Source organism: Caretta caretta, chromosome 8 (assembly GCF_965140235.1).
Source record: "Caretta caretta isolate rCarCar2 chromosome 8, rCarCar1.hap1, whole genome shotgun sequence".
Classification (NCBI taxonomy): domain Eukaryota; kingdom Metazoa; phylum Chordata; order Testudines; family Cheloniidae; genus Caretta; species Caretta caretta.
Window position 1 is genome coordinate 6,785,015 of NC_134213.1, and position 24,948 is coordinate 6,809,962.

A 24,948-nucleotide genomic window follows, 5' to 3' on the forward strand; every position below is an offset into this window, starting at 1 on the left:
AGGATTCACTGCATGGGCCTCGAGACTTATAGGACCCTCTATAGCTGCCAACGGACAGCATGCGTCTAAAAGCAACCAGGGGTGCACGTGTGTGAACTCTCTCTCTCTCACACACACATATACACCCACCCACCCACACACACACACAGAGCGTCTCCTCTCTCTCCCCTACTGTCCCACCGACTTTGCCACAGTCCCTCTGCTATTCCTTCCCGATTATTCTTCATAGCAGGAAGCCATGGCCGGGGGAGCTGGAGCAGAGCCGGGGAAGGCAATGAATGGGACATGTCCTCCCTGCAGTATGCTATCAAGGGGATCCAGCTCCTCAGAGTGGGAGGCAATTCAGGGTGAGGGGCCCCAGCCAATCTTGGCAGCATGGGCCCTCCCTGGTCGCACCTGCAAAGCGATGCCAGTTGCCGTGGATGCAAACTACGGGGAGCTGGGCAGGGTTTCTGAGAGCGAGGGCCACGTAGTCACGGAGCGGCACAGAGCCAGCACCAAGCGGCCAGCAAGGCTCTCTCCCGGCAGACGGCCTCGCCTCTGGTGGATGCCCTGAGATCTATATGCACGGGGGGATGAAATCCCAGCCTCTTCTCTTTCTCTCAACAGAACAATGATGGGGAAACTCGGGGAGCTGTGTCTGCCCTCTAGGCAGGGCCCAGTGTACACAGCAGAAACCCGTTCAGTCTTTAGCAATGGGAGAGACTGAGGGGAAGTGTCAGAGAAATCCAAAATCTCCCTCTGTCCATCGCACACTCATTGCTGAGTGGCTGCTCTCCTCCGGCCTTGCTTCTGAGTAAACAGAATATGGCCTGGTGTTGGCAGCATGAGCCAGGATTCATTACCTCCGCTGGCTGACACTGCCCCTGGGTGAGTGGCTACCACAACCCCCTCACTTCTTCCACAGAGGTGAGGTCGTCTTCTCCTTAGCCCGGCCACAATGGGCCAACTTCATCCCTGGTGCAATCCCACAGATTCCCGTGGAGTTACACCTGGGATGAACGGGATCCACCCTCAACATGGCCCTAAATGTGCCCAGCACTTCACAAAGCAAATAAGGAGACCCAGCCTCAATCCACATCTACATACGGTACATGGGGACATCCCGGGGACCGGTTTTTGAAGTGGAGGACGTAGGTTCACATCCTGCATGTGGACCTTCAGATCAGCACTTGGGCCCCTGGAATGACACTTGTCTGCCTTTGTGCAAGTACGGCCTCTGAGTGAGGGATACGGAGGTTACAGCATGAGGTCCCTGGCTGAGAACGAGGTGTGGGGCACGCCTGTCTGTGCACACCAGAGCCAGCTGAGAAGCAGGAAGAAATTAAGGAACATTTTTGGAAAATTGTGGTTGACGGTAACATTTTGCTTCGGTTGAAATTTTCCAGCTAGCTCCGCTACGAGTGAGAACGCACAGCCTCTCTTCCCTTTAGACTCTCCATTGTACAGAGATGACAATCTGCTTCCTGTGGCTAATGGAAACTCAAAAAGAATGCATCCGATGAAGTGAGCTGTAGCTCACGAAAGCTTATGCTCAAATAAATTGGTTAGTCTCTAATGTGCCACAAGTCCTCCTTTTCTTTTTTCAGAATAAACACGTGCACACAAATTCACACCTCCTACAGACACCCCTCTCCAACGTGCATCCTCCCCAAGCCACACATACTCACATCCTGCAAACACCCGCAATGTACATCCTCCTGCACCCCCCCTACATGCCACACAGACCCTATGTCCAAAGCACACAACACATGCATTCTCCCCACACAGCACTCCTTTGCCGTACACATCTTACTATACAGATAGGGGGAGAAATGCACTCCCACTTTCATATCAGGCACCTCTGATTCCCTACACTAATAATCCAGGGGGAATTTCCCTTTTTTACAACACTCCTCTCCATAAAGTGCACAACCAACACTTCCCAGACCTTTAGCAAGGGGTCCTTCTGTGGACTGCATGTACAAGCATTGTACATTGTACATCTCCTAAGGAGGAGACTGTGCATTGTACAAGCACGCAGGCAACATTCCTCATATCCTCTTTATTCTGTATATTTCTTTAAACCCTTGTGTATTTTTCAGAATCTGCACCGGGCAAAACCCAAAGCAAACTGGCTGTCAGACAACTCACAACCACCCACCTTCCGCTATTACTTAATTAGTGGATGCGTCTGATTCTGTTCCTTCAGAAACGCTCTCCCTGCTAAGGGAAGGGTTGAATCATTTGGCCCCTCTCTGGCAGCTACAAAGGAGGAGGAACGAAAGCCCTCCCCGTGTTATTTTAGCACCTGAAAGCACGGCCTCTCCGGCCTCTCTCTCTCCCTCTCGCAGCGAGAGGCAGATTTATGGGGAGCTGTGAACTCCAAGGGTAGGGAGCTCAGTGGGGCTTTAGCAAAACTTCCATGCTGACAAGCTCCATCATGCACTTTGCAGTTGTGCCACGGCTGCCCCCCACCCATCTCTCCAGTTTAACTACTTCTGTTTGACAGGATGCAAATTCCTTCCCCCAGTCCCACAAAGGATTTAGCCAGCTCTTTTTTGATAGCTCCACTGCCCCAACCCGGCGCTCCCTGTCCATCAGCACTGCGATCAGGGATGCATCCCTGACTCATATGGACAGCACCAGACTAGGATCAGCCTGTTTGTTCCTACGGGGTTGGCAGGGAGGGGGAGGCTGGGATGGGGTGTAAGTCAGGTGGAATTGATTCAGCCATGGTATCTCCTGTCTGGGGCTGGCTTCTGGCTTCTTAAATGTGCTTCTGTACAGCGGGTTTGGGGATTGAGAGAAGCTCTCGTGGGATGTCAGAGAGATGGACTGGAGACTGCTGCAAAGAAAGAAAGAAAGAAAGAAAGCATATGGTTCTCTTCTCCTGGAAATGATGAGTCTGTCTAAAGCAGGGACATTAGAGGTCAAAATCTTCTCTCCTTTTTTTTAAATGCAACAAACATTTGCCCTGGCTTTGCTTTGGCAACAGCACAGAGGAGGGAAGCAGCGTTTCCTCAGCCAGCCAGCGTGGCTGACGCTGGCTGGAGAGGGGCCAGGCTCGGTCTGGGCTCCATTTTCAGCGGGGTCGCCCTCTCGGTGTTTATTTCTGAGGGAGAATGGAGGAATATGGCTCTGGAATGCTGGAGCTGCTGAGAAACAAGCCACAGGCTCCAGATGTTTGTGAATTTCATGCTGAACCACTCCAAAGCTGTCCAAGTTACTTTGTGTCCAAGGCTGCCTGAGAAGCAAAGCTCTCAACGGAGCCATTTCGGAGTCTCTCGATCTTGCTACTGCCTTTTAGTAGCAACCGAGGGGGGCCTTTCAGGCTTGCTCTCTAGCTCTGAGGATGAATTTGCTATTGGGCAGTGAATTCCTGCTCGGACCAGCTGCACTGCGAAGGCCAGTCTCGCTCACAGGCCAACACACACAGCATCCCCAAGATGTGTGGGCACAACAAGTGTACATACACGCACTCTGGTCAGTGTGACAGAGACAGATGTTTTCTAATGGCCTCAGCACAGGTCTGGGAGCCAGGAACTCCTGAGGTCTAACTCTGAACCTCTAAGCCAACTACACTGATTTACACCGGCTCTGAGGCCTTGGACAAGCCACTTACAGAGGAATTTTGAAAACCAGCCACTGATTCTGGGTGGCTTGAGTTTGGAGCGTCCAACTGTACACCCCCAAGGGCCTGGTTTTCAAAGGTGCAGAGCACCCACATCTCCCATCGACTCCCACTGGAGATAGGAGGGTCCAGCTCTTATGAAAAGCAGGCCCAGGGCATCTCCAAATGGGCATGCCCAGACTCCGCACCCACACTGGAGAACGTTGACCTATCTCCTCTGTCTCAGTTTCCCTCGCTGTGAAACACAGAGAATAGCACCAATTCCCCGCCTCCCAGGTGTATGAGGATGAACGGGTTGGTGCACGTCACCTGATCTGAAGAAGAAAAGCCCTGCTTAAGCCGTACATATTATTGCTGATGAAGGCATTGCCTCTGGCTACATCTGAGCGCTTCTCCTGAAGCCCGGGACCAGCGGGCATCCGTGCTCACACAACCTTTATTAGGAAAGGGTTTCACAGGGCATGGGGAGTTTGCAGGTGACCCTGCTTTGTGGAACTCCCCTCCCCACAACCAGCTCAGTCTCACTTTGTCCTTTCCCAACTTTTAAAAGGTACTTTACGTTTTTTCCCTCCGATAGGGGATATTTTCTTAAATGGCCATTCTGGTCCCTATATTTATCACTCCACGTTGCCAGTGATTCCAGCTGTGTTTTCTGTCAGATATTCTAGGTCTTTTTAATCAAAAGTTCATTTCAAATGTTCTTATTCAATTATTATTACTAATAATAATCGGTGTTGTGTGGCTTTTATTGCAGGGCTGACCAGCACCGTGAGCCCTCTGGCAACGCAGGGGAATTATAGCTCATACAATGATTATTAACTGTTATGATTACTCCTCTCACACCGCCAGCTCCCACATGCTGCAGCCGCACTTCCCCCTGGCATCGCAAGTGGCACTGCGGGACTTAGCCCTTTGGCATCCACGCCTCCCACGTGCAGTGACATAAACGTAAACTTAGCACTGCCCTGCACACACCCCTCCCTCCACGCCCAAGGCCGCACTCCGGGATGCATTCATTCTGTCACCCACCCCCCGGCATCCTGCCTTCCATCACCAGTCTAGCTGCAACAGGGGCCTTCCGCTTACCTGCCTCCCCTCCCCCCTCCATAGCTCTGATTCAGCCGTGGACTGTGGTTATTTAACCTGCGGGACAAAAGGGCCACATCCATTCCTGGCCCAGGAATAGGGTTCCTGGGGATGGGTAGGACGTCTCATCTCCTCAGAGGTCTGAGCAGCAATCCCCGCCTGCCGTCAGAAGTTCTGTCTGGTTGCTTTGCACCTGGCTGCTGGACTGGAAATCACGAGAAAGGGGAGTTTGTGATGGGAATGCTGACAGACCCTGAAATGCAGCAGAGCTGCTGGGGGCTGCTAGGTTATACAGGCACTTGTCACTTAACCAACTCCTTCGGTTTCCAAATGTCACGGGCATGACTTCCAGCAATGCCCCCAAAGCTCAGGGCTTAACAGCTTTTTACTGACCCGTCAGAGTCGACCTTTTTGCAGCAAGGACATGGCCTGTTCCTGCAAGGCTGAGGAAGGGCTTTTTTGGTCACCCTCCCCTTCCCAGCCAAAGAGAAAACAGAATTCCTCTCTGCTCAGCTTACCTAGCAGTGGCAGGGTCCGGTTGCAAAGGGCTATTTTGCAGAGGGAACTGGAACTTGCAAACCCCCAGGTGACTGATGACATAAGAACCTAGCCCTTCCTGAGACTGTGATCTTACATGAGATCCAGGCTACCCCTGCATCAAACCCTGACGTAATGCCCGGTGACGCAGATATCGGTGTCAAACAAGGGCGAGACCCTGGCCCCACTGATGTCAATGGGAGTTCGGTGGGTCATTGACGTGGGTGGGCCAGGATTTCACGCCAAGCCATTTCTGCTGCTTTGCTGCCTGTTACTGCTACAGTTGCCGAGCCAAAGGGTACCTTGGAAATAGCAAGGGAAAGTCTCCAAACCCATTGTGTTTAAAGGTCCCACAACAAACCCAGACACAAAGTATCATATGCGGAGTTCAACTGTGCTGGGGACACATGGGAGAGCCCCTAAGGCAGAACAGCAGGGAGCACATTTGGGGAAGAAAGGAAGCGACTTGGCTGGATGAAGGGCACTCTACCTCCACAAGGGAAAGCCCGTGCACTGAGACGACCTATACCAATAGTTTAATAGCTGAGGCCAATGGTGTTAATGGGCTGGAAGAGGAAACATCAACTCCCAGACTCAAGATTTGGCAGGTGATTTTCAAAAAGGTTCAATTTCGGTTTTCCACCAATATCCTGCTCCCCGTCGGGTGCCTTTGACTTTCCAAAGCTCCATGGTTCTCCTCCAAGAAGGCCCCGTGGTATGCAAGAGAGCTCAGGAAATGACACTGCACTGAACAAACTAACTATCTGATTCCAAACAACCAAGAAGAGAGGGCATGAATCCAACTCCAGAGACAGCACTGGTAATATGGTACAGGAAACACAGATTACTCCGGAGCAGCAGCCAGCCCTGGCCAATGAAGAGCTTTCTTCCACACCCGAGAACCCCATCGCCTCACACCGCAGTGTCGCTGGCAATCCAGGCACAAATGCAGGTGCCTCTACCAGCCAGTGGAGTGTGGCGAATAAGGAGACAAGTAAGAAGCTCCATCTCTGACCAACACAACAAATCAGGGCAGAGTTCTTCCACGTGACACCAGAAAGAAACAAGATAAATTCAGTCTCTCAGTAATGGCACCAAAAGCAATTTCTGAAACTCGGCTTTATGCCTCCGAGCTGCTTATCGAGACCAGTGTCTGCAGCAGACCAGAGACCCTCCTGACAGAGTCATGAAATGAAATGTAGTCCTGTCCAAACATACCCAGATGCTCACACTCTCAAAGAAGCTTCATATTCTTCATATGATCCTTGTTTTCCTCCCAGCGGATTATCTTGGATGCTGCGAGGTGGAGAAAGAGCAGGGGCTGGCTGGGTTATTTGCCTGAGGTTCTGACAATGCTTATACCAACCCTGTGGTAAAGGTACTTCCCAGACAATGCCAAGCAAGCGGAGCACCTGGATTCCATTCCGGTAACAACACGACTGTATCAGGTATGAGTTGGCCTTTGTGCAGCCTGGCTTTATTATGCTAGGAATGTTACCTAATGTGGCTGAGTGATCTTATGACTCAGCTTGTAACCCGCAGCGGGGAAGACGATCCGGTGGTGGATAGGCTCAGGTCTCCAACAGATTTGTAGGTGGGACCACTTTGCTTCCCCCAAGCCAGCAGGCTGGGCAGTTCAGTGGTGACACAAGTATCAGAGAACTGAGTGAAAAACCTTTCCACCGGGCACCAAACTCAGGGAAAGAAACCGTGTTCATCAACGCCACATCTAAAACCACAGGGGGGGTGGGGGGGGGAGACTTTCGTTTCAATGTTTTGAGCGTTTGACGACGAAGAAATGAAGGCATGTTTTCTGGCAGGAAACAACTGACCTTTCACCTTAACTACAGCTATGTGAAACTTTCTGCCCACAAACCAAATCAATATATGTATTTTCTGGTTCTGCTTCGGGTATGAAATTTCGGCCTCCTTTCTGGCCTCAAATCCTCTTCCCCCCAGATGTGAAAACTCCATGTGACCTAGGGCACTATAGACCCAAAGGAAATGTCAATCCTAACTTGGTCTGGGGGAGCCTCACCCCACACTTCCCTACTTTGGGTAGGTTCCCAGCTTTCTGGCAGGACATGCCACAGATGTCACTGATGCTCTGTTTGGAAAGGCAATGGAATACAGTGGTCTAGCAACATCTCCCTGGGGCCGTCTGCGAACTCAGCTGCAACACTTGGGGGAGCGTCTAGCTTCCTTTTGCACGTGGGCAAGAGGAGATGAGAAGCAGGAGGAAAACCTCACTGCCTTTGCAAAATATGGAGGTGTTGGTGGAAAATAAATAAGTGGGTGAAAGCTGGGGATTGCATCCTGCTGCAGACATGAGTTAAAACTTCAGATTAACCCAATAAATCAACAGTCCTCACAACATACCCCATAGTAATCCCACAGAACTCCAGTGCCCAACAGTCCCTCCCCCGCAGTTCCTATTGCCTCTGTCCGGACCCACAGGTGTTCCAGGAGGCCTTCCCCAGTGCCAAGGGGGGCTGCACACACTCCGTCTGAACCTGCGCTAAACTGCAACACAGAACGCAACGGCTTTGAAAGCAGCAAACTTTGGGGCTCTGGCAGGTTGGTCAGTGCAGCAGATCGAGCGTCTGTATTGCAACGGGTGCCAGCCGTGCTCCTTCAGGTGCAAATCACCAGCACGCCCCTCTCAGCCCTGAGCGCGGCCAGAGAGCAGGATCTCTCGTCTGTGTAGGTATGTAAACGGGCAACCACACGCAAAGCAGCTGTGCGGTGTCAGGGAGCAGCCCTGGGAGCCCCAGCCAAAGTCCCTGGAAGAGGAGGGAGCCTGATTGGCTCTCGCCTGCTGAGGTCAGATGCCGTACCTTAAAGAAAGGAAAATTAAACTTCCGCCAAGACAAAAGGGGCAAGAAGGCAGCTGTGGCAAAGGTGAAGGGAGAGGAAAAGGTAACAGCTCCACAAGAGCGGATTCTCAGTCGAGTCCAGGACGCAGCAGGGTCTGCATCCGAAAGCCAGCACCACGGCCATTCAACAGAGAAGCCAGCGCTGAACAAGGCAGGGAGACCCAGCTGTCACCTCCCGAGAGGAGGCCTTCCGAAGTGAGGGTGAGGCACACTGCAGGGCCATCCCATCGCCCCTGCCTGTGAGGCAGTTGCTCCGCGTAATAACAGAGGGCATCTGGCTCTGGGCCAGTACATCCAGCACATGATTCACTTCCAGAACTACATCTTAGAAAAGCAAACAACAGGAAGTTTGAATAAAACAAACTGCCCCCGGGGCACAGATGCTGGAACTAGGGGTGCTGGGGGGGGGGGGGGCTGCCACAGTGCCTGGCTTGAAGTGGTTTCCATCAGATGCAGGGTTGACAGTTTGGTTCAATGGGTCTCAGCACCCCCCACTGTACAACTTGTTCCAATGCCACAGCCTGGGGGCTCCTGCCTCAATATCAGAAGGGCCTGGACTCAGATTTCTGTGTAATGCATCAGGCAATGGAGCAAAATCTGAACAATGGGCAGACCTGGAGGATGATCCCAAATGACGAGCAACAGGTACAGCTGGCATCCAGTAAGACCAACAGGTGTCTCAAGGAGACTTCTCCCCTCGATCCAGCCTGCCAGTGCCTCCATCCCTGCACTGGGGTGCAGACATATCCCCAGGGGAAATCTGGGTTGGCTGAGTATTGCCAGGATCTAGCGCAGCAATGCTCAGACTGAGGCTCAATGGCTGCAAGTGGCTCTTTTATGGGTCTCCTGCAGCTCTAGTTTGCAACACTTGTGATATTCAAACACCCTGTGATTTAATTATTAACCAGTCCAAGTTATTAGCCAGTCAGGGTGCTCTTACTGTGTTATTACCCAACTGTACTTGATAAAAGAATCATACGTGGTCAGAATAACCAAGGCAATATATCTATGCACACCCGACCCTGGCTCTTTTGGGTACTACTGATCGCTAATTTGGCTCCTGAACCACTGAGGCCTGAGTAGCCCTGCTCTAGGGCAGCAACGCCAGTGCAGCCACCTCTGACTAGTCCTTCCTCTGCAGGAACCAGGGACCTGCTGGAGAGATCTCCTTGTTCAGACTGAGGTGGAATCAGGCACTCAAGGGGGACTGTAGGTGGGTATTTTGTAACACCCTTCGGACAACACATAAGCAATCTCCTTGGCCGCAGACAGGGTGCAAACAGGTAGGCCTCCTGTCTCCAACACAAGGGGGTGTGCTTGCGGCAGGAATCCCCCATGTGCAGCCCCCTGCCAGAGGAAGAAGGGAGGGCAGATGAAGTCTCCGGGGCTAGGAAGGAGGGGGTGGGATGGCAGTAAGGGAGGGTGCCCTGTGAAGCTGGGGGTGCAAAACCCCATCCAATCAACCCGGTCCATTCACACATCCTGCCACTTGGCTTTAACACAGGACAAGGTCTATGCCTCCAGATCCACTCCTACGTACTGCACCCCTTGGCAGCTCCGGCGTGGACGCTCTGCGATACCCAACTCTGCGCACATCAATGTCCAGGTCCGGAAAAAAGCAGCCCAAGTAGGTTTGCAGCAGAGAGCTGGAGCAGGCAGGGGGGCCCGGCGAGCAACCGACCCGACCCTCCCTGCACTTCTCCCAGCGCGAAGCGCTGCAGGTGAACGCCGGGAGACAGAGGGGGCCCAGATCTCTGCTCCTGCACCTGGCTGAGATTATAGGACCCGGCTTCCCCGCTCTGCGCTTGGGGCAAGCAGCCGTTTTGCATTACCCATTAATATCCAGGCTGCCCATCGTGTCTCTCTCTCTCACACACACACACACACACACACTAACACGGGTGTCAATTTACGGCGACAGAAAACAACCCCCAGGGCTTGTTTACGGCGCAGCCAGAGGCGAAGCCGAGTTGGTCCCCAGCAGCGAGGAACCCCCGGAAAGTTTCCCCCCGCAGACCCCGCTGGAGCAGGCGGGCGAGAAACCTGCCCTTTGCATGGCGCGGCTGGGGGGGAGTTGGGAAACCCCCCCAGCGCTAGCCGCAGCCCATCCAAAAGGCATCAGCAGCCAGAAAAGTTACATCAGCGCGGAGCTGCCCGGCGCGCCTGGAGCTCAGCGAGCGAGAGAGACCCGGGCGCTCCTGGCAGAGGCTGCAGGTCCCCTCGCCTCTGGCTGCTCCCAGCGGTCGCTGGCCTTAGGGTGCTGCTGGCCTGCGAGGTGCAGGATGATCTGGGGGTGCGCTGGCTGCCCCCCGAAGCAGGACTTCCCACCCCCCCCCCCTCCGCCCAGCTGCAGCCCCGCCAGCCGCCCCTGCCCCGGGGCAACTTTGCCCCCCCGTTACCTTGGGTTCTGCGCGGGTTCCCCGCAGGGCGCGCCTTGCTCTGAGCCGCTGCCCCCCGCCGCTGCGCTTTAAGCAGCCGGGCTGCTCCGCGCTCCCTGGCCCGCTGGATCGGGTGTCAGCAACTGGCCGCGTCTGTCAAAGCGGCTCCTCTCCCCCCGCCCGCCCCGGCGAGCAGGAGCCGGGGACTTCGCCTCACGCCCGCTCCCCCTGGCTCTGCCGGGCTGGGAGCCGCTCCGCGAGCAAAGCCCATTGTGCAGAGCCAGCCTGGCTGCCGCCAGGTCCTAGCGCGGCCCTCCCCGCCCAGGGAGCCTGGTGTCTTTCACTTTCTCCCTGGCCTTGGGCGGCTCATCACTGGCTCAGGCCCCAAGAGCCAAGTCGCCCTGGGTGACCAGAGGTCCCGATATTTGGGGCTTTGTCTTATATAGTGCCTGTGCTGTGTCCCGATTTTTCACACTTGCTGTCTGGTCACCCTCCAGGGCTTTAGCCGGGCACTCTCCTTTGGCTGGCAATGCGCTGTTGGCAAGCTCCCCAAAGGGGAACTCCCCCACTAGAGAGGGGGCTGAATCCTGTCCCCCGCCGTCCCCCTGGAGCTCCCACTGGGTGAGGGGGGTGAACAGGCCAGGCTGCCACTCCTGCACGCTGCAGCTGCTGGCTGCTGTCCCTCTAGGGGGAGATGGGGCAGATGTGGGGGGAGGACGACAGCCATCCACTTGCCTGAAGCCTGCCTCAGCTGTTCTTGGTAATCCCTGGCCTGGAGCAGAATCTGTACTGCAAGCTGTGTGGTTCTCCCACCCCCTGTCTCCATGCTGGGGACTGATTACATGCCCCTCTAGCCCCCCAGAAGGATCCTCCCTGCAAGGCCAGGCTTGCTGGGGTGGGGGGAGAGCAGCCTCTGTTCCTCCCCGCCTAGCCCAGCTTCTTCTTCAGCAAGATCCTGCTGTGACATCATAATCCTGTCCCCATGACATCACAGGCTGTTGCCATGGAAATGATAGTGATGTCACAAATTCAGCATTATGATGTCCACTGGCTGGGATGGGAAGAAGCAACCCCTGCTTCAAACACAGATACAAGTAAACAGGTTTATGTATTTTCCCAGGTGCCTAAGGGAGTTAGGCACTTTGCATTTCACCAGGATTGGCACACCCATTTCCTTTAGGCTCCCTGGAAAAGCCCAGCCCTAGTCTGACCCACTGGAAAGTCTGGGAACCTATTGGAAAGAGCAGCAAAATCCCCCTTTAAGGATCCAATCCTGCTCCCAATGACATCAGTGCCAGAGTTCAGCCGTTCAGGCTCAGGCCCTAACTAAGGAGAAGGGAGAAGGAGTGAGTCTCATCATGTCTCCTCAGCTAGGAGGACGGGGCCAGGACTGGGGGCCTTGAGAATGGGAATGTGGTGCGGGGGCTAGTGAGACGCTCTTGGAAATTCACCCAGGAGTGGGGCGGTGGGAAATGATATCTCAGAACTGACCACAGGGGACGACAGTGTGCAGCACTGCACTTCTCCACCACGATCCAGGGGGTGGGGGGGCTCACTGGGCCCTTCCTTATACTGTCAGCTATACTTTCGTTTGCCAATGCAGCATGGGGGGGCGGGAGGAGTATCCCACAAATTCCCTGTCCTGTAGGAAAAGGCACGAGGGGCTCCCATTCTTGGCCCACCGCTAAGGGAGGCCAGATGGTCTATTGAGCTCAGTTATGCATAAGGCCCCTGTTACCAGAGTATCACAATCCTTAGTGTATTTAGCCTCGCAGCATGGCTGGGGGGCAGAGCAGTGCTACTACCTTCCTTTCACAGATGGGGAACTGAGGCACAGAGAGACTAGATGACTTACCCAAGGTCACCCATGGAGGAGCAGGAATTTGAACCCAGGCCTCCCACGCCCTAGGCTAGTACTGCTCTAACCATTGGAACATCCTTCCTCACCACTGGTGAGGGTGCTGGAGACCTGGATTCAATACACTGCTCCGCCAGCCACTTAGGCCCAGATCCTCATAAGGATTTAGGTGCCTAAAGTCAGCCTTTGCCTTTCTGTGCCTCAGTTCCCCAACTATATAATGGGGATAATTGCACTGCCCTGCCTCCCAGGGAAGTGGTGGGGATAAATAGATTACAGATTGTGAGGGGCTTCAACCTGATGGTGATGGGAGGTCAGCTATGTAAGATAGATAGCAAAGAGGATGTTCCCGTTGAGGATGCTGTGACTGGACAGGTTAAGGACTACAGTATGGACACTGTCTCAACCAACCTGGCCCTGATTCCATTGCCATTTCTACCAGGTGCATAGCCACCCCTTCCCCTGCCACTTACACTGAGCACAGGGGAATGGCAGGCCACAGCATCACAGGAAAGTCAGCCCCCTGGCTAAATAGCATCTCGCCTCTTTCATCTGTTTTTTTTAAAAGCATTCTTTAAATATATATCCAAGGCTGAGGGCTAGAATCACCATGCCGGCATTCCTGCCTGTTTCCGTCTGAGCTGGGGGATGGGAGGGGATGACTTCTCCACTTTATTCCATTTGTAGTTTTCTGTTCTCAGTAACTAAGGGTTTGGTTTTGTGTATTTCCATTTTTAAAGGGAAGCTGGGGCTGCTGGAAAGTGCCAATGCCACAGTCCCGGTGAGTGAAATCCACCCAACGGGCTCAGCAGGCGGCAGGAGTGGTACAATCCTTTCAGCCCCACGCTGCTCCAGCCAGATCCAACAGGAAGGGCAGGTTCATCGTCACTGGCTCAGACTACGCTCAAGTGGTCCCACTGGTCCTGACACTGCCACCAGAGGGCAGCACCAGTCATGAACGTCTCTCTGCTGGGGATTGCACTCACATCAGTATCGGCATCTCACAAAGGCCTCCTAAGAGCCAACACATGGCAACTGAGCTGTTCCAGCGTCCGATGCAGCTCTGTCTGTTGAGCGCTGTGATTGGGTTTTGATTCCACTGACATTACTGGGAGCCCTTTTTTTCTGCAGTGACATGGACCGGGAAGAGGAAAAATGCCCGCTGGGAAACCTTGAAAGCTACCCTTGTGTTGAGACAGTTGTGCTGACATCCTCTATATTTTCTCTCTCTTTTTACCAACTTTTTTTTTCATTGCTGGGGGGATCTGGCTCAAACCAGGCCTTTGCTTTACAAGGCTTCAGTTTCTCCAGGCATTTATTCCCCACCTGAAGCAATACACTGATCCTGCAGCCAAACATGGATACAAGACCTGGCCTCCCAGTGAGTTGCTGTAGCAATTCTGATGGCTCACAGGCAGTGGCTTACCATGACCTCGCTTGGAGAAAGAGCCGGGATGGACAAAGTGGTTCCAAAAAAACCCCTGTTGAGTTGCTTTAAAATTCCAGCCGTGCTTTTGGAATTGGGGCATGTGTTGTGAAAGCGTCGAGGTTGGATACAATGAACCCTGACCTTTCTCAAAGGAGAGCCACCATCCTGAATGTGTCCAATGAAGTGAGCTGTAGCTCACAAAAGCTTATGCTCAAATAAATTGGTTAATCTCTAAGGTGCCACAAGTCCTCCTTTTCTTTTTGCCAATACAGACTAACACGGCTGCTACTCTGAAACCTGTCATCCTGAATGGAGAACAACGGCAGCCCGGGAGATGATTTGGATCTGGTTGGTCTGGCTCGCAGTGTCCTGCACTTCACTTGCTGCTGCCAAAAGAGTAGCTAATGACGCACGCTTACAAATAGTATGGCCAAGGTTTTCAGAAGCAGCTAGTGATTTGAGATGCCTCCATTTTTGAGGCTGCTCATCCTGAAGTCCCTCAAAGGAGCTTGATTTGAAGAAGGCAGGTGCTCGGCACTTTCTGAAGATCAAGTGAGGCACCCAAACCCGGAGCTCCCCCTAATCACGAGTCCCTTGAAAATCTTAGCCTATATGGATAGATAAAATAAGCTGGGGGGAGGGGTACTTGCAAATCAGGATGCAATCGCTCTGCTTTTTCAATATTTGGCAATTGAGATAATAACTGATCAGGAACAAAACATCAAGAATGGTGGCAAATGAGTTAAAATAATGGTTCCTGGGTGGTTCTAATAGTGTAAAAGGGGTTACCATAGGCTTCTGACTGAGGTTACAGCTAGAATTCAAGGGTGGGGGCGTTATTGACAGATGGGTGGCTTTGCAAGAGGCTGTGTTTTGAAAGGTTGGTTCAAAGGGTAGTTAGAGCCAGAAAAGAGAGACAGTTACAGCCACGCAAAGGTGGTCCTAACCGAACGGGTGTAGATGGAAGTGAAGTGTGGGAATCGAGGAGATTAAAATAAAGCACCTAATTTTTAAATAGAGCTTGAAATAGCGGTAAATAGGCCCAGTGGCCTGTGATGGGATGTTAGATGGGGTAGGATCTGAGTTACTACAGAGAATCCTTTCCTGGGTGTCTGGCTGGTGAATCTTGCCCACATGCTCAGGGTTTAGCTGCTCGCCATATTTGGGGTCGGGAAGGAATTTTCCTCCAGGGCAGATTCGCAGAGGGCCTGGGGGTTTTTAGCCTTCCCCTGCAGAGTGGGGCACGGGTCACTTGCCAGAGGATTCTCTGCACCTTGAAGTCTATAAACCATGATTTGAGGACTTCAATAGCTCAGACATAGGTTAGGGGTTTGTTACAGGAGTGGGTGGGTGAGATTCTGTGGCCTGCGTTGTGCAGGAGGTCAGACTAGACGATCATAATGGTCCCTTCTGACCTTAAAGTCTATGACTCTATGACTCTAAATATACAGGAGTGGCTAGCCAAAGGGCAAGTAATGGGGGACCGAGCCATTTGCTTTTAGGTCACCAGTTCTAACAGAGCCCAGGTTGGGTAGTGACCACAAGTTATCCTCTGATGGCTGATCAGGAGCTGAGAAGAAATGAATTGGATGTACCACTCCCACTTCAAGCAGACAGGTGTTCCACATCACAGAAAAAGCCACCAGAATTGGCCAGAGCCAGCATCCTTCCTGGCAGCCTCAGCGAAGGACGCACAGACTCACTAGGCCATGGAGAATGAGTCAGCCTTCCTCCCACAAAGGGCTGCGGGGGGGGGGGGGGGGTCATGTCTCTTCTGTGCTAAGGGGAGGGTTGCAGTGTCCAGCAAGGGTAACCTAGCACCTATCACTGAATTCACACACATTTGGACAGAAAAGGAACCGAGAAGCTCCGGCAGCTCTATCAATCAAGCAGGTCTTTCATCAGGGAACACGAGATGGCTGCTTCCTGTAAATCACATCCCTCCCCCACCCCCCGCCCACTGCACTTGGAAAGATTTGGGATTTCCATCTGTTCAAACTGTGTGATGATGACCAAGCTCCAGGCATCCCCACCCCTTGGGATGTCACTGGACTTTCCCCTGGGGAGACAATTAGGGAGGTTGGGGGTTTTCCTGTGTCTGACTGGGCAGGCTGGCCAGGGGATTGTCCTAGGAAGAGCTGTGGAAATCACTCTACTTGGCTAAGGGGAGATATGATTGAGGTCTATAAAATCATGATTGGTGTAGAGAAAGTAGACAAGGAAGTATTGTTTACTACTTCTCATAACACAAAAACTAGGGGTCACCAAATGAAATTAATAGGCAGCAGGTTTAAAACAAATAAAAGGAAGTATTTCTTCACACAACACACAGTCAACCTGTGGAACTCCTTGCCAGAGGATGTTGTGAAGGCCGAGTCCATAACAGGGTTAAAAAAAAACTAGATAAGTTCATGGAGGATAGATCCATCAATGGCTATTAGCCAGGATGGGCAGGGAAGGTGTCCCTAGCCTCTGCCAGAAGCTGGGAATGGGCAACAGGGGATGGTGATCACTTGATGATCACCTGTTCTGTTCATTCCCTCTGGGGCACCTGGCACTGGCCACTGTAGGAAGACAGGCTACTGGGCTAGATGGACCTTTGGTCTGACCCAGTAGGGCCGTTTTTATGTACTTATGGTGGATAACATGTTAGGCCCCCAATTATTACACATAACCTGAGTGACACATAGCCTTGCAGAGAGGGTGTGACAGAGCCGTGTGGGGAAGGGGCAAGAAGGCGCTTTGCTTACTTGCTTTCCGCGGCTGGCCAGCAGGGTAAATGAGAACTCGTTTCACCTTCACCACTTTCCATTCTTCGCTGGGGTCATCTCTGGTGCTAACCCCAGAATGAAGCAGCTCTGGGGCAGACCGTGGCAAGTCTTTTGTAGCTGGGTACCCACGAGCGGATGCCAAGCCATAGCTGTTGAATTTGGGCCCCAGCATGTCTCCACTGGTATTCCTGCTCTCCCGCTGGAGATGGTCTCTCAATTTTCCTCCTGACAATTCATTCTTTTCCTCCAGCTCCTCTGGGTTAAAAGGGCAAATGGCTCCAGTTGGCTGGCACCTTTGGTTGTCTTCCTTCTCTTTCTCCTTCTGCAGAACCAAACCATAGCCCACTTCTGGGTCCACCTTTAGAGTCTCAAAGCCATAAGAATGCTGGCTTCTTTCACTGGACCCAGCACAGCGGGGCTGAGGTTGGAGACAAGGCTGCAGTAACGTTGCCTTAAGCATTGTACTCTCTTTCTGCAGTCTCTTTGGGCAGGGTTCAATGCTTTATGGACTTTCAAGAGTGTTAAGGCTCAGTCTATTGTTCATACTCTGGGGACTCTCTCCTGTATGGGATAATCCCACAGAATAATCCACTGTTGCAGGGGAGAGTGTCCGGGTTACCTGTGGGAGCTGAGCTGTTCTTCACCCTGACCTGAGAACTTTCACGTACATTGGGACATGGGTGTTACTGAGAGCAGGTGTGGTTTCTCCTTTCAAAGAGGAACCACACATTTTTAGCTGTGAAGTCAGAGTCCCCAAAGACCATTTGAATCTTCTTTGTCTTTCGCTGCAGTCCCCAGATCTCCTAGCGGGGGAGAGTGGAAGACTGGGCTGAGGAAACATCAGGGAGGAGCCTTTTCGGGGGATTTTCCTTTTCCAAAGGTGCATCAGGCAGATGAGGCAGCTTCAAAGACAAGGAACCTGAGCGAACAAAATGGAAAGCGTGACAGATGTGAGCATATCGGCAAATATGGGCCTGCTCTGGTCTGAACCAGTGCGGCGATTCCTGTGCTCCTAACATTGCACACTTCATCTAGGGAGAACTGTGTAGAAAAGAAAATAATAATGATCCAGATGATCCCCTCCCATTAAAATGACATAAGTGGGGGGCCTGGGAGAGGCAGTCTCTGCCAGGATCCCCTCGTGGAATCCCCCCACATCCCCCCTCCCAGCTCCCAGACAGCAACGGCCACGTGGCCCATCAGGAAACCTCCATGATCAGATCTTTGAGGAGTGACCTGGGCCGTGTGATGTGAGAAAAGGAGAAGGGCTGTGGTGATGTGCTGGGACTCTAGGTGCCCTGGGGGAACAAGGAGACAGGAAAGTTGCATTCTGTAGGGGAGAGAAGAGAAAGACCTGATTAATGAATTGGTCCTTAACTGCAGGATTGCTGGGTGCCTGGATTCCCCACTGCCATGCATGGAAAGGGTTAATTCCACTCCTCTGCCAGGGCCTGTACTAGTTCTCTTATTCATCACATTCATCCCTTGTGGGTTTTTTGAGGATGAGATGACAAAGCCCTGAATGGGTCTCTATTGATGACTCAAGACCAGTGATAAATTCCACACAAATTCCACATAAATTCCATTCCATTACTGCCAGCTCCCTCCACTCCCTGTCCAGTTACATCCCTGGGCTAATTGCCTCAAGGGGAATAGAACAGAAAGGAATTCACCGGGCAAAGAGGGAAGGCTGACCTGGGGCTCTGCATTGGGCCTGGCTGGAAGCCAGGGGAAGAACCTCTATTCCTGCCTGTACCATATGGGGGCCACCCAGCGTGGGACAGGGGAGAGGACATTTCTGTCTGTACCACATAAAATCCCTCCAGTGAGGGCCCCAGCTAGGATGTGTTAATATTTCAAACTGGTCTAGGCCTCTGGCCATGTTACTGAATCCATAATAGCAAGAGTTGTGGGAGTTCTTTCTAACCCAGTGTTAACCCGGGATCCCTGGCTAGAGCAGAGACAGATGAGCCATGTTATCTGTCTAAGAAGTTTTTCCTGCCACCTTTCAGCATCGTGTCTGGGCGCCCATAGCAATAGCAAAGACCCTAGTGGGCTTCATAGAGTCTGTGGCATTGCTCCTTTTCCAGGGTTCCCCTCTGTCTGGGTTACAGTTTGGTCTGATTGTTTGTTTCAGGTGGAGGTTTGGTGTGGAAGGGGGTGTCCATGATGTGAGGGTCAGTCTCGCTGTGGTGAGAAGTCTCCTTTGAAGCTACCCTTCAGGCTGTTTGCGTGGTTTGGTGAAATAGCGTCTAACTTGGCTGATGTCTGGTCACGCCAGACAAGGAACAGCAGCGGTGCACTCGATCCTACTCCGACTAGCTAATGACAAAACTCCCATTGACTCCCTTGGGTAGCACCCGGCTAAGCCAGGCCGTGTTGAAATATGGATTGACTAACATGGTTTCAGGGCAAGCATGGACAGGGTCATAGCTGCTTCCCTCTCCTTGTACTGAGCAATAGCATGAGTGGAGAATACGTGTGAACAATAGCACGGTGTGTCAGTTAAAGGAGAAGGGTAACAGAATGTGTGGGGAAGCTGTTGTGTGCGTAACAGCAGAGACCAAACTGGGGGAAATGCCCCTGGAGGGAGTCTCTTTTGATCTGTTTAATAACGTAAAATCCGAAAGCCCTGTGCTTATATCACAGCCCCATGGTAATTAAATTCCTTAGTGCACTGCCATTCAGAGACCTCTGCCTAATTGGGATTATAGTAGGTCCGCAGACCCCCTACTGTACACACACAGAACCAAAAGACGGCCCCTGCCCCAAAGACCTTACAATTTATCTATGCCTATGTCCATTATATGCTGGAGGTCATTTGTATCTTAACTGGGACATGCTGCAAGCCACCTGATGTCTCTTGAGCCAGCTGGACCTGCCTCTTGTCATCTGAAGAAGGCTCTATGCCTCTGGTTTATCTGAAATGTGTGCAAAGAGAAAGTTGCCTAAAACTAACCAAACCATCCTCGGCTCATCTGCTCAGTTGGCTGTATGACAACTATCCACAGAGGGTTCTCTTTCAGAATCTCTTTCCTCCCCCCTCCCTCCCTCCCATCACTAGGTTTCATTAATGGACTAGTCATGGTGCCAATATGTCAGCATGAAACACATGAATAATCTGTGCCCTCTCACTCAATCCTTTCTTCCCCCATGAGCTTCCATGAGAACCCATATCAGTCTGAAAACCTTCATTCAAAGGTGTGTCCTGTTTTTGAGCAGAGACTTCAGCATTCTTCATGCCTTCAAATTTCCAATTTCCCTTTGGGCTGAGCCAAATTTGCACACAGAAATGTAAAGTTCCACAACATTTCAAAACAAAACTGCTTGTTTCATAAGAGGGGTTTCACAAGGAACAAAAACTCTGGTGTGTGCAAAATGGCCTGAAATGAAACTGAGAAGATTTTTCACATGCAAACATTCACAACAAAATTGTGCCCACTTATGCACGTTCCCCAGCAAATACTCTTCATGTAGGGGCAGGTTCTGGTGTCATTACTGATGATGAGTAGTACCTTACAGTGAGTTGCTCTGCTGATTTCAGCAGGGCTACTGATGCAGCCAGGAACCTCTCAACATGGGTAATGCCAGCAGAATCTAGCCTGAACTGGTAACCTGCATAGGAAAAGAATATTTAACTTGACTTGTCCATGGACCACTCATATCTCCCAGGTCTGGCTGGCCAACAAGAAAAATAGTTGCCCTGATTTTATTTGTAGCCACTATAAATGAATTATTTTCGTTGTTGAACGTAGGCACCCATCTACCACGGAGCTTGTTAAGAACTCCGAAGTAGGGAGATAAGTTGTAGCTGTTTGTACTCTACCTAATGACAGGTTTCAGAGTAGCAGCCGTGTTAGTCTGTGTTGGCAAAAAGAAAAGGAGGACTTGTGGCACCTTAGAGACTAACCAATTTATTTGAGCATAAGCTTTCATGAGCTACAGCTCACTTCATTGGATGCATTCAGTCATTAATCCTGAATACATCCGATGAAGTGAGCTGTAGCTCACGAAAGCTTATGCTCAAATAAATTGGTTAGTCTCTAAGGTGCCACAAGTACTCCTTTTCTAAGTGCAGGTCAGTGACTTATCCAAGGAACACAACTAATTAAACTTTAACGGTCCAGATACAATTTGGGGCTGGGCTGAACTGCCAGAGAATAGGGTTTTTCGTACCTGGATTGTAACTATAGGTTTACATAGCAAATTTCCCTTAGCTGCAGCTGGGAATTCCATCTACATCATAAGATAAGAACAGCCAGACTGGGTCAGACCAAAGGTCCATCTTGTCCAGTATCCTGTCTTCCGACAGTGGCCAATGCCAGGTGCCCCAGAGGGAATGAACAGAACAGGGAATCATCAAGTGATCCGTCCCCTGTCACCCATTCCCAGCTTCTGGCAAACAGAGGCTAGGGACACCATCCCTGCCTATCCTGGGTAATAACCATTGATGGACCTATCCTCCATGAACTTATCTAATTCTTTTTTGAAGCCTGTTATAGTCTTGGCCTTCACAACATCCTCTGGCAAGGAGTTCCACAGGCTGACTGTGTGTTGTGTGAAGAAATACTTCCTTTTGTTTGTTTTAAACCTGCTGCCTATTAATTTCATTTGGTGACCCCTAGTTCTTGTGTTATGAGAAGGAGTAAATAACACTTCCTTATCTACTTTTTCCATACCAGTCATGATTTTATAGACCTCTATCATATCCCCCCTTAGTTGTCTCTTTTCCAAGCTGAAAAGTCCCAGTCTTATTAATCTCTCTTCATAGGGCAGCTGTTCCATACTCCTAATCATTTTTGTTGCCCTTCTCTGAACCTTTTCCAATTTCAATATATCTTTTTTGAGATGGGGCGACCACACCTGCACGCAGTATTCAAGATATGGGCGTACCATGGATTTCTGTAGAGGCAACATGAGATTTTCTGTCTTATTATCGATCCCTTTCCTAATGACTCCCAACATTCTGTTTGTGTTTTGGACTGTCATTGCACATTGAGTGAATGTCTTCAGAGAGCTCTCCACAAGGACTCCAAGATCTCTCTCTTGAGCAGTAACAGCTAATTTAGACCCCATCATTTTATATGCATAGATGGGATTATATTTTCCAACGTGCATTACTTTGCGTTTATCAACATTGAATTTCATCTGTCATTTTGTTGCCCAGTCACCCAGTTCTGAGAGAACTGTCCCCTTGAGAATCCCCTTTTGCTGGTCCTCCTCCGTCTAATTAGTGCCTGATCCTACAAGCCATATGGACTGTTTCAGGTTTGTACAGGCTGCATGGGTGAGCGAGGCACGCAGGACTGGGCCTCTAGGTCACGGACTTCTTAAGGGAGGGACTTCTCTTTCCAAATTGGCCAGGTCCCCACACTCACCCCAAGGCTCCCAGTGCCACCTTAGGAGCTCCTGGCCCAGCCATCCTCCACACCCCAGGGGCTCCACCCACAGGGGCCTCTAAGCCAGGCCCCCTGTCCAATTCCCATGGACGCTGATCAGGTCCTTTGCCCCACAAGGGGTATGACGTGTGCCAATTAAGGGGCTTCTGGCTAGGCCACATCTCCACTCCCATGCTCACCTAGGGCCAGGGGTGAAAGTAACTTAAAGGACTTACCGGTACACCAGAGTCCTGTACAGGGGGGCAGGGCCTCAACCGGAAGGGGTGGGACCTGAACCAGAAGAGGCAGGGCCGTTAAATCCCTGGGCCCTTTAAATCGAGATTTAAAGGGCCCAGGGCTCTGGCTGCAGTAGAGGCAGCTGGGTGCCCCGGGCCCTTTAAATCACCAGCCTGGGGAAGCCGGTAGGGTGGCGACGTACCAGCTCTTGCCAGTACGCTGTACCGGACCGGACAGGCTTACTCTCACCTCTGCCTATGGCATTACAGAAACAATCACATAACAGCAATAATAAGACTCCCTGTATGGGCAGGGTAATTAATGAGTGACCTTGTGACTTGCCAACTTCAGAGGCTAATATTTACTGGCTGAGGTTACATCTACACAGCTGATGCAACTCCCAGCTTGGGTAGACGTGCCCTCCCTGCCAGCTCTGCCTGAGCTAGTGACTAAAGCAGCTGCCATGGCAGCATGGGCGACTGCTGCCCGCATTCATACCGAGGGTCTCGGATGGAGGGGCACTCGAGAGGCTAGCACGAGCTGCCACCCTGTTATTTATGGCGGGCTTGCTCAAGCAGGTCTAGTGTGTGTACCTCTCCCCGCGCAGGGACTTACACCGATCAGCTGCAGGGCAGGCAGAGACTTCAGTCCCACCACTCCCTGGCAATCCTCATTGCAGATGCCCTGTCAGCAGCCATCGGAGCTAAGGGTTAAAGAGGCACAAAGTACTCGTATGATCTGTCCATAGTACTGTGGCTGCCAGAATAAGATTATGGTCCCACAACGCTCCCGTTGCCTGCAGGAACAGGCCAGGAACAAGACTGGTTTTTCGTTAAGATGCTGGGTTGGGAATCAGGCTGTCGGGGCCAAAGTTTTCAAAGCTGGGTGGCAAAAGTTAGGTCCCTCACACTATCCTTAGCCATCTAAACAAATGGCCTGACTTTCCAAGGTCATGGACAGGATCCCTCTCTGGGGTTCATTTCTTCCGCCTTTGTGTTCTCACCCTTCTGGATCAGGGACGAAGAGGCGCTGAGTGCCCTCCACTTCTAGTCAGCACTTGGCCGGAGCGGGGCCCTAGGAGAATAGGCTTTGACTTCGGTAAGAAAAGTTCAAGTTTTAAACTTGTGCCGGGGTGGGGGGGGGAGTGGGGCAGGGAGCCATTTACTGATAAAAACTGATGGGGAAACAATCTTCCTCTCCATGGTCTATTTCCCTTCCGACTCCACTGCATCTGATCCCGAGCAAACTCCGCCCCCCCCACCCCCTCCGGCCACCCCCGCAAAAGGGAAAACTCAAGTGAACGTTCCTCCTCCTACACAAACATTTTTGGCAGGCGCTGGTGGCGTTCGTGCTGCCAATCCCAGTGAGGGGCCTGACGAGAGCCTCCTGTATGACAGCCCCATCTGTTGGGGGAAAGCACGCGGCTTGCCAGCACAGCTCGACGTGCCCAAGCCACCCCCAGCCTCACTGGGCCCTCCAACCTTCCAGGAGGGAGGCTGGCGTGGGCCGTGTTCATGACTCAGGATGTTCTGAGGGAGGCTGGAGTGGCCGGCTGGTGATGGACAAGGCTTCGAGGGGTCCATACGTTGCTCCTAAAAGTGGCCATGATGTGCCCAGGAGCGAAGGGGCACATCTGCAAAGCGCTCAGCGAGTGTCATCAGGCTCACCCTTGTGACACCCCTGGGATGGCCAGTAGGTGACAGGAATGGCATGAAGTGTTCAGGGCTGGACAGCCCCCCCAGCGTGGCTCCCTCCTGCAGAGGGCACAGGAATTGGCAGGTGTAAGTTGGCACTGCCAAAATTGCCTACCCCTTGCTCCGTCAAGAACGGCTGAGTTTGGCTGCCAGCTTGTAGGGCTGGCGGGGGCTGGCAGATCCCCCAAGAGCCCTCAGATCTCAGGGCACCCACCTCTGCATTAACTCTGTGCCTCCATAATCTCTCCTGTGTCCCTCCTCCCTCTCCTGGCAGCAAAGGCCCAATGGAGCCATGCTGCCTTGACTTCCTTCGCCACTCAGCTCCAGGTAGCCCAGCACAGAGAGCAGGGCTTCAGGAAGATTATCCCCAAGTTTCAAACACCAGCTGCGCCAGGGGCCAGAAGAGGTTGATTTTGGGGAGACAGAATGGTTGGCTGGTGAAGAACAAGGCCTTGAGGGGTCTGGCTCTCAGACTAGGGGTGAGATTATCCAGGTCAAGACAGGGTCCAGGGCCTATATTGCTCCTAAAAGAGCCCGCCGTTGTGTCCAGCAGCTAAGAGGCGCATCTTCCCCCCTTATGGCCCTCCGCAGGCTGGGTCCCATAAACCAGCTACAGGAATGCACCATCCATCTGCTGGCACCTCTTGGATTTAGCACCTTTCACCCAAGGATCTCCAACCTCTTTACAAACAAGAAGCATTACTAGGTTGCAGGGAGGATGGGACTAATGTCCTTTGTATTGCAAATGTGTCAGATGAAGTGCAGAGAGAGAACAGAAGAGTGTTCTCTTTAGTGGTTAAGGCCTAGACCCCGGCACCAGGAGACTGGCATCTGGGTCCCCGCTCTGCCTTCCTATTAAGTCACTTCTCTGTGACTCCTTTTCTGAATCTGTAAAACAAAGAGAATGGTACTGCCCTGTCATCCTCAGAAGGGTCTTGTGCAACCTAATTCAGTCCCGCTGGGATACCATGCTGAGATCCTCACAGGGAAGGTGCTATACAAGAACAAAGCGGTATCAAGTTACTCGCCCAAGGTCACGCTGCACGCCAGTGGAAGGGACCCAGTCCCCAGCTCGAATCACAAGGTCAGAC

General features: G+C 52.0%; 1 protein-coding gene across 2 annotated transcripts in view; it reads right to left on the reverse strand.

The window, feature by feature from the left end:
• The window catches only part of SYNPO (synaptopodin), a 90,597-nt gene that overhangs the window by 27,366 nt on the left and 38,283 nt on the right, over positions 1 to 24,948 (reverse strand). For both annotated transcript variants that reach the window (XM_075131247.1, XM_048861344.2), the window contains one exon: positions 16,528 to 17,467. In XM_075131247.1, the coding sequence (XP_074987348.1) occupies positions 16,528 to 17,008 (481 nt within the window). In that variant the 5' untranslated portion in view covers positions 17,009 to 17,467. The remainder of the gene's footprint in view (positions 1 to 16,527; positions 17,468 to 24,948) is intronic.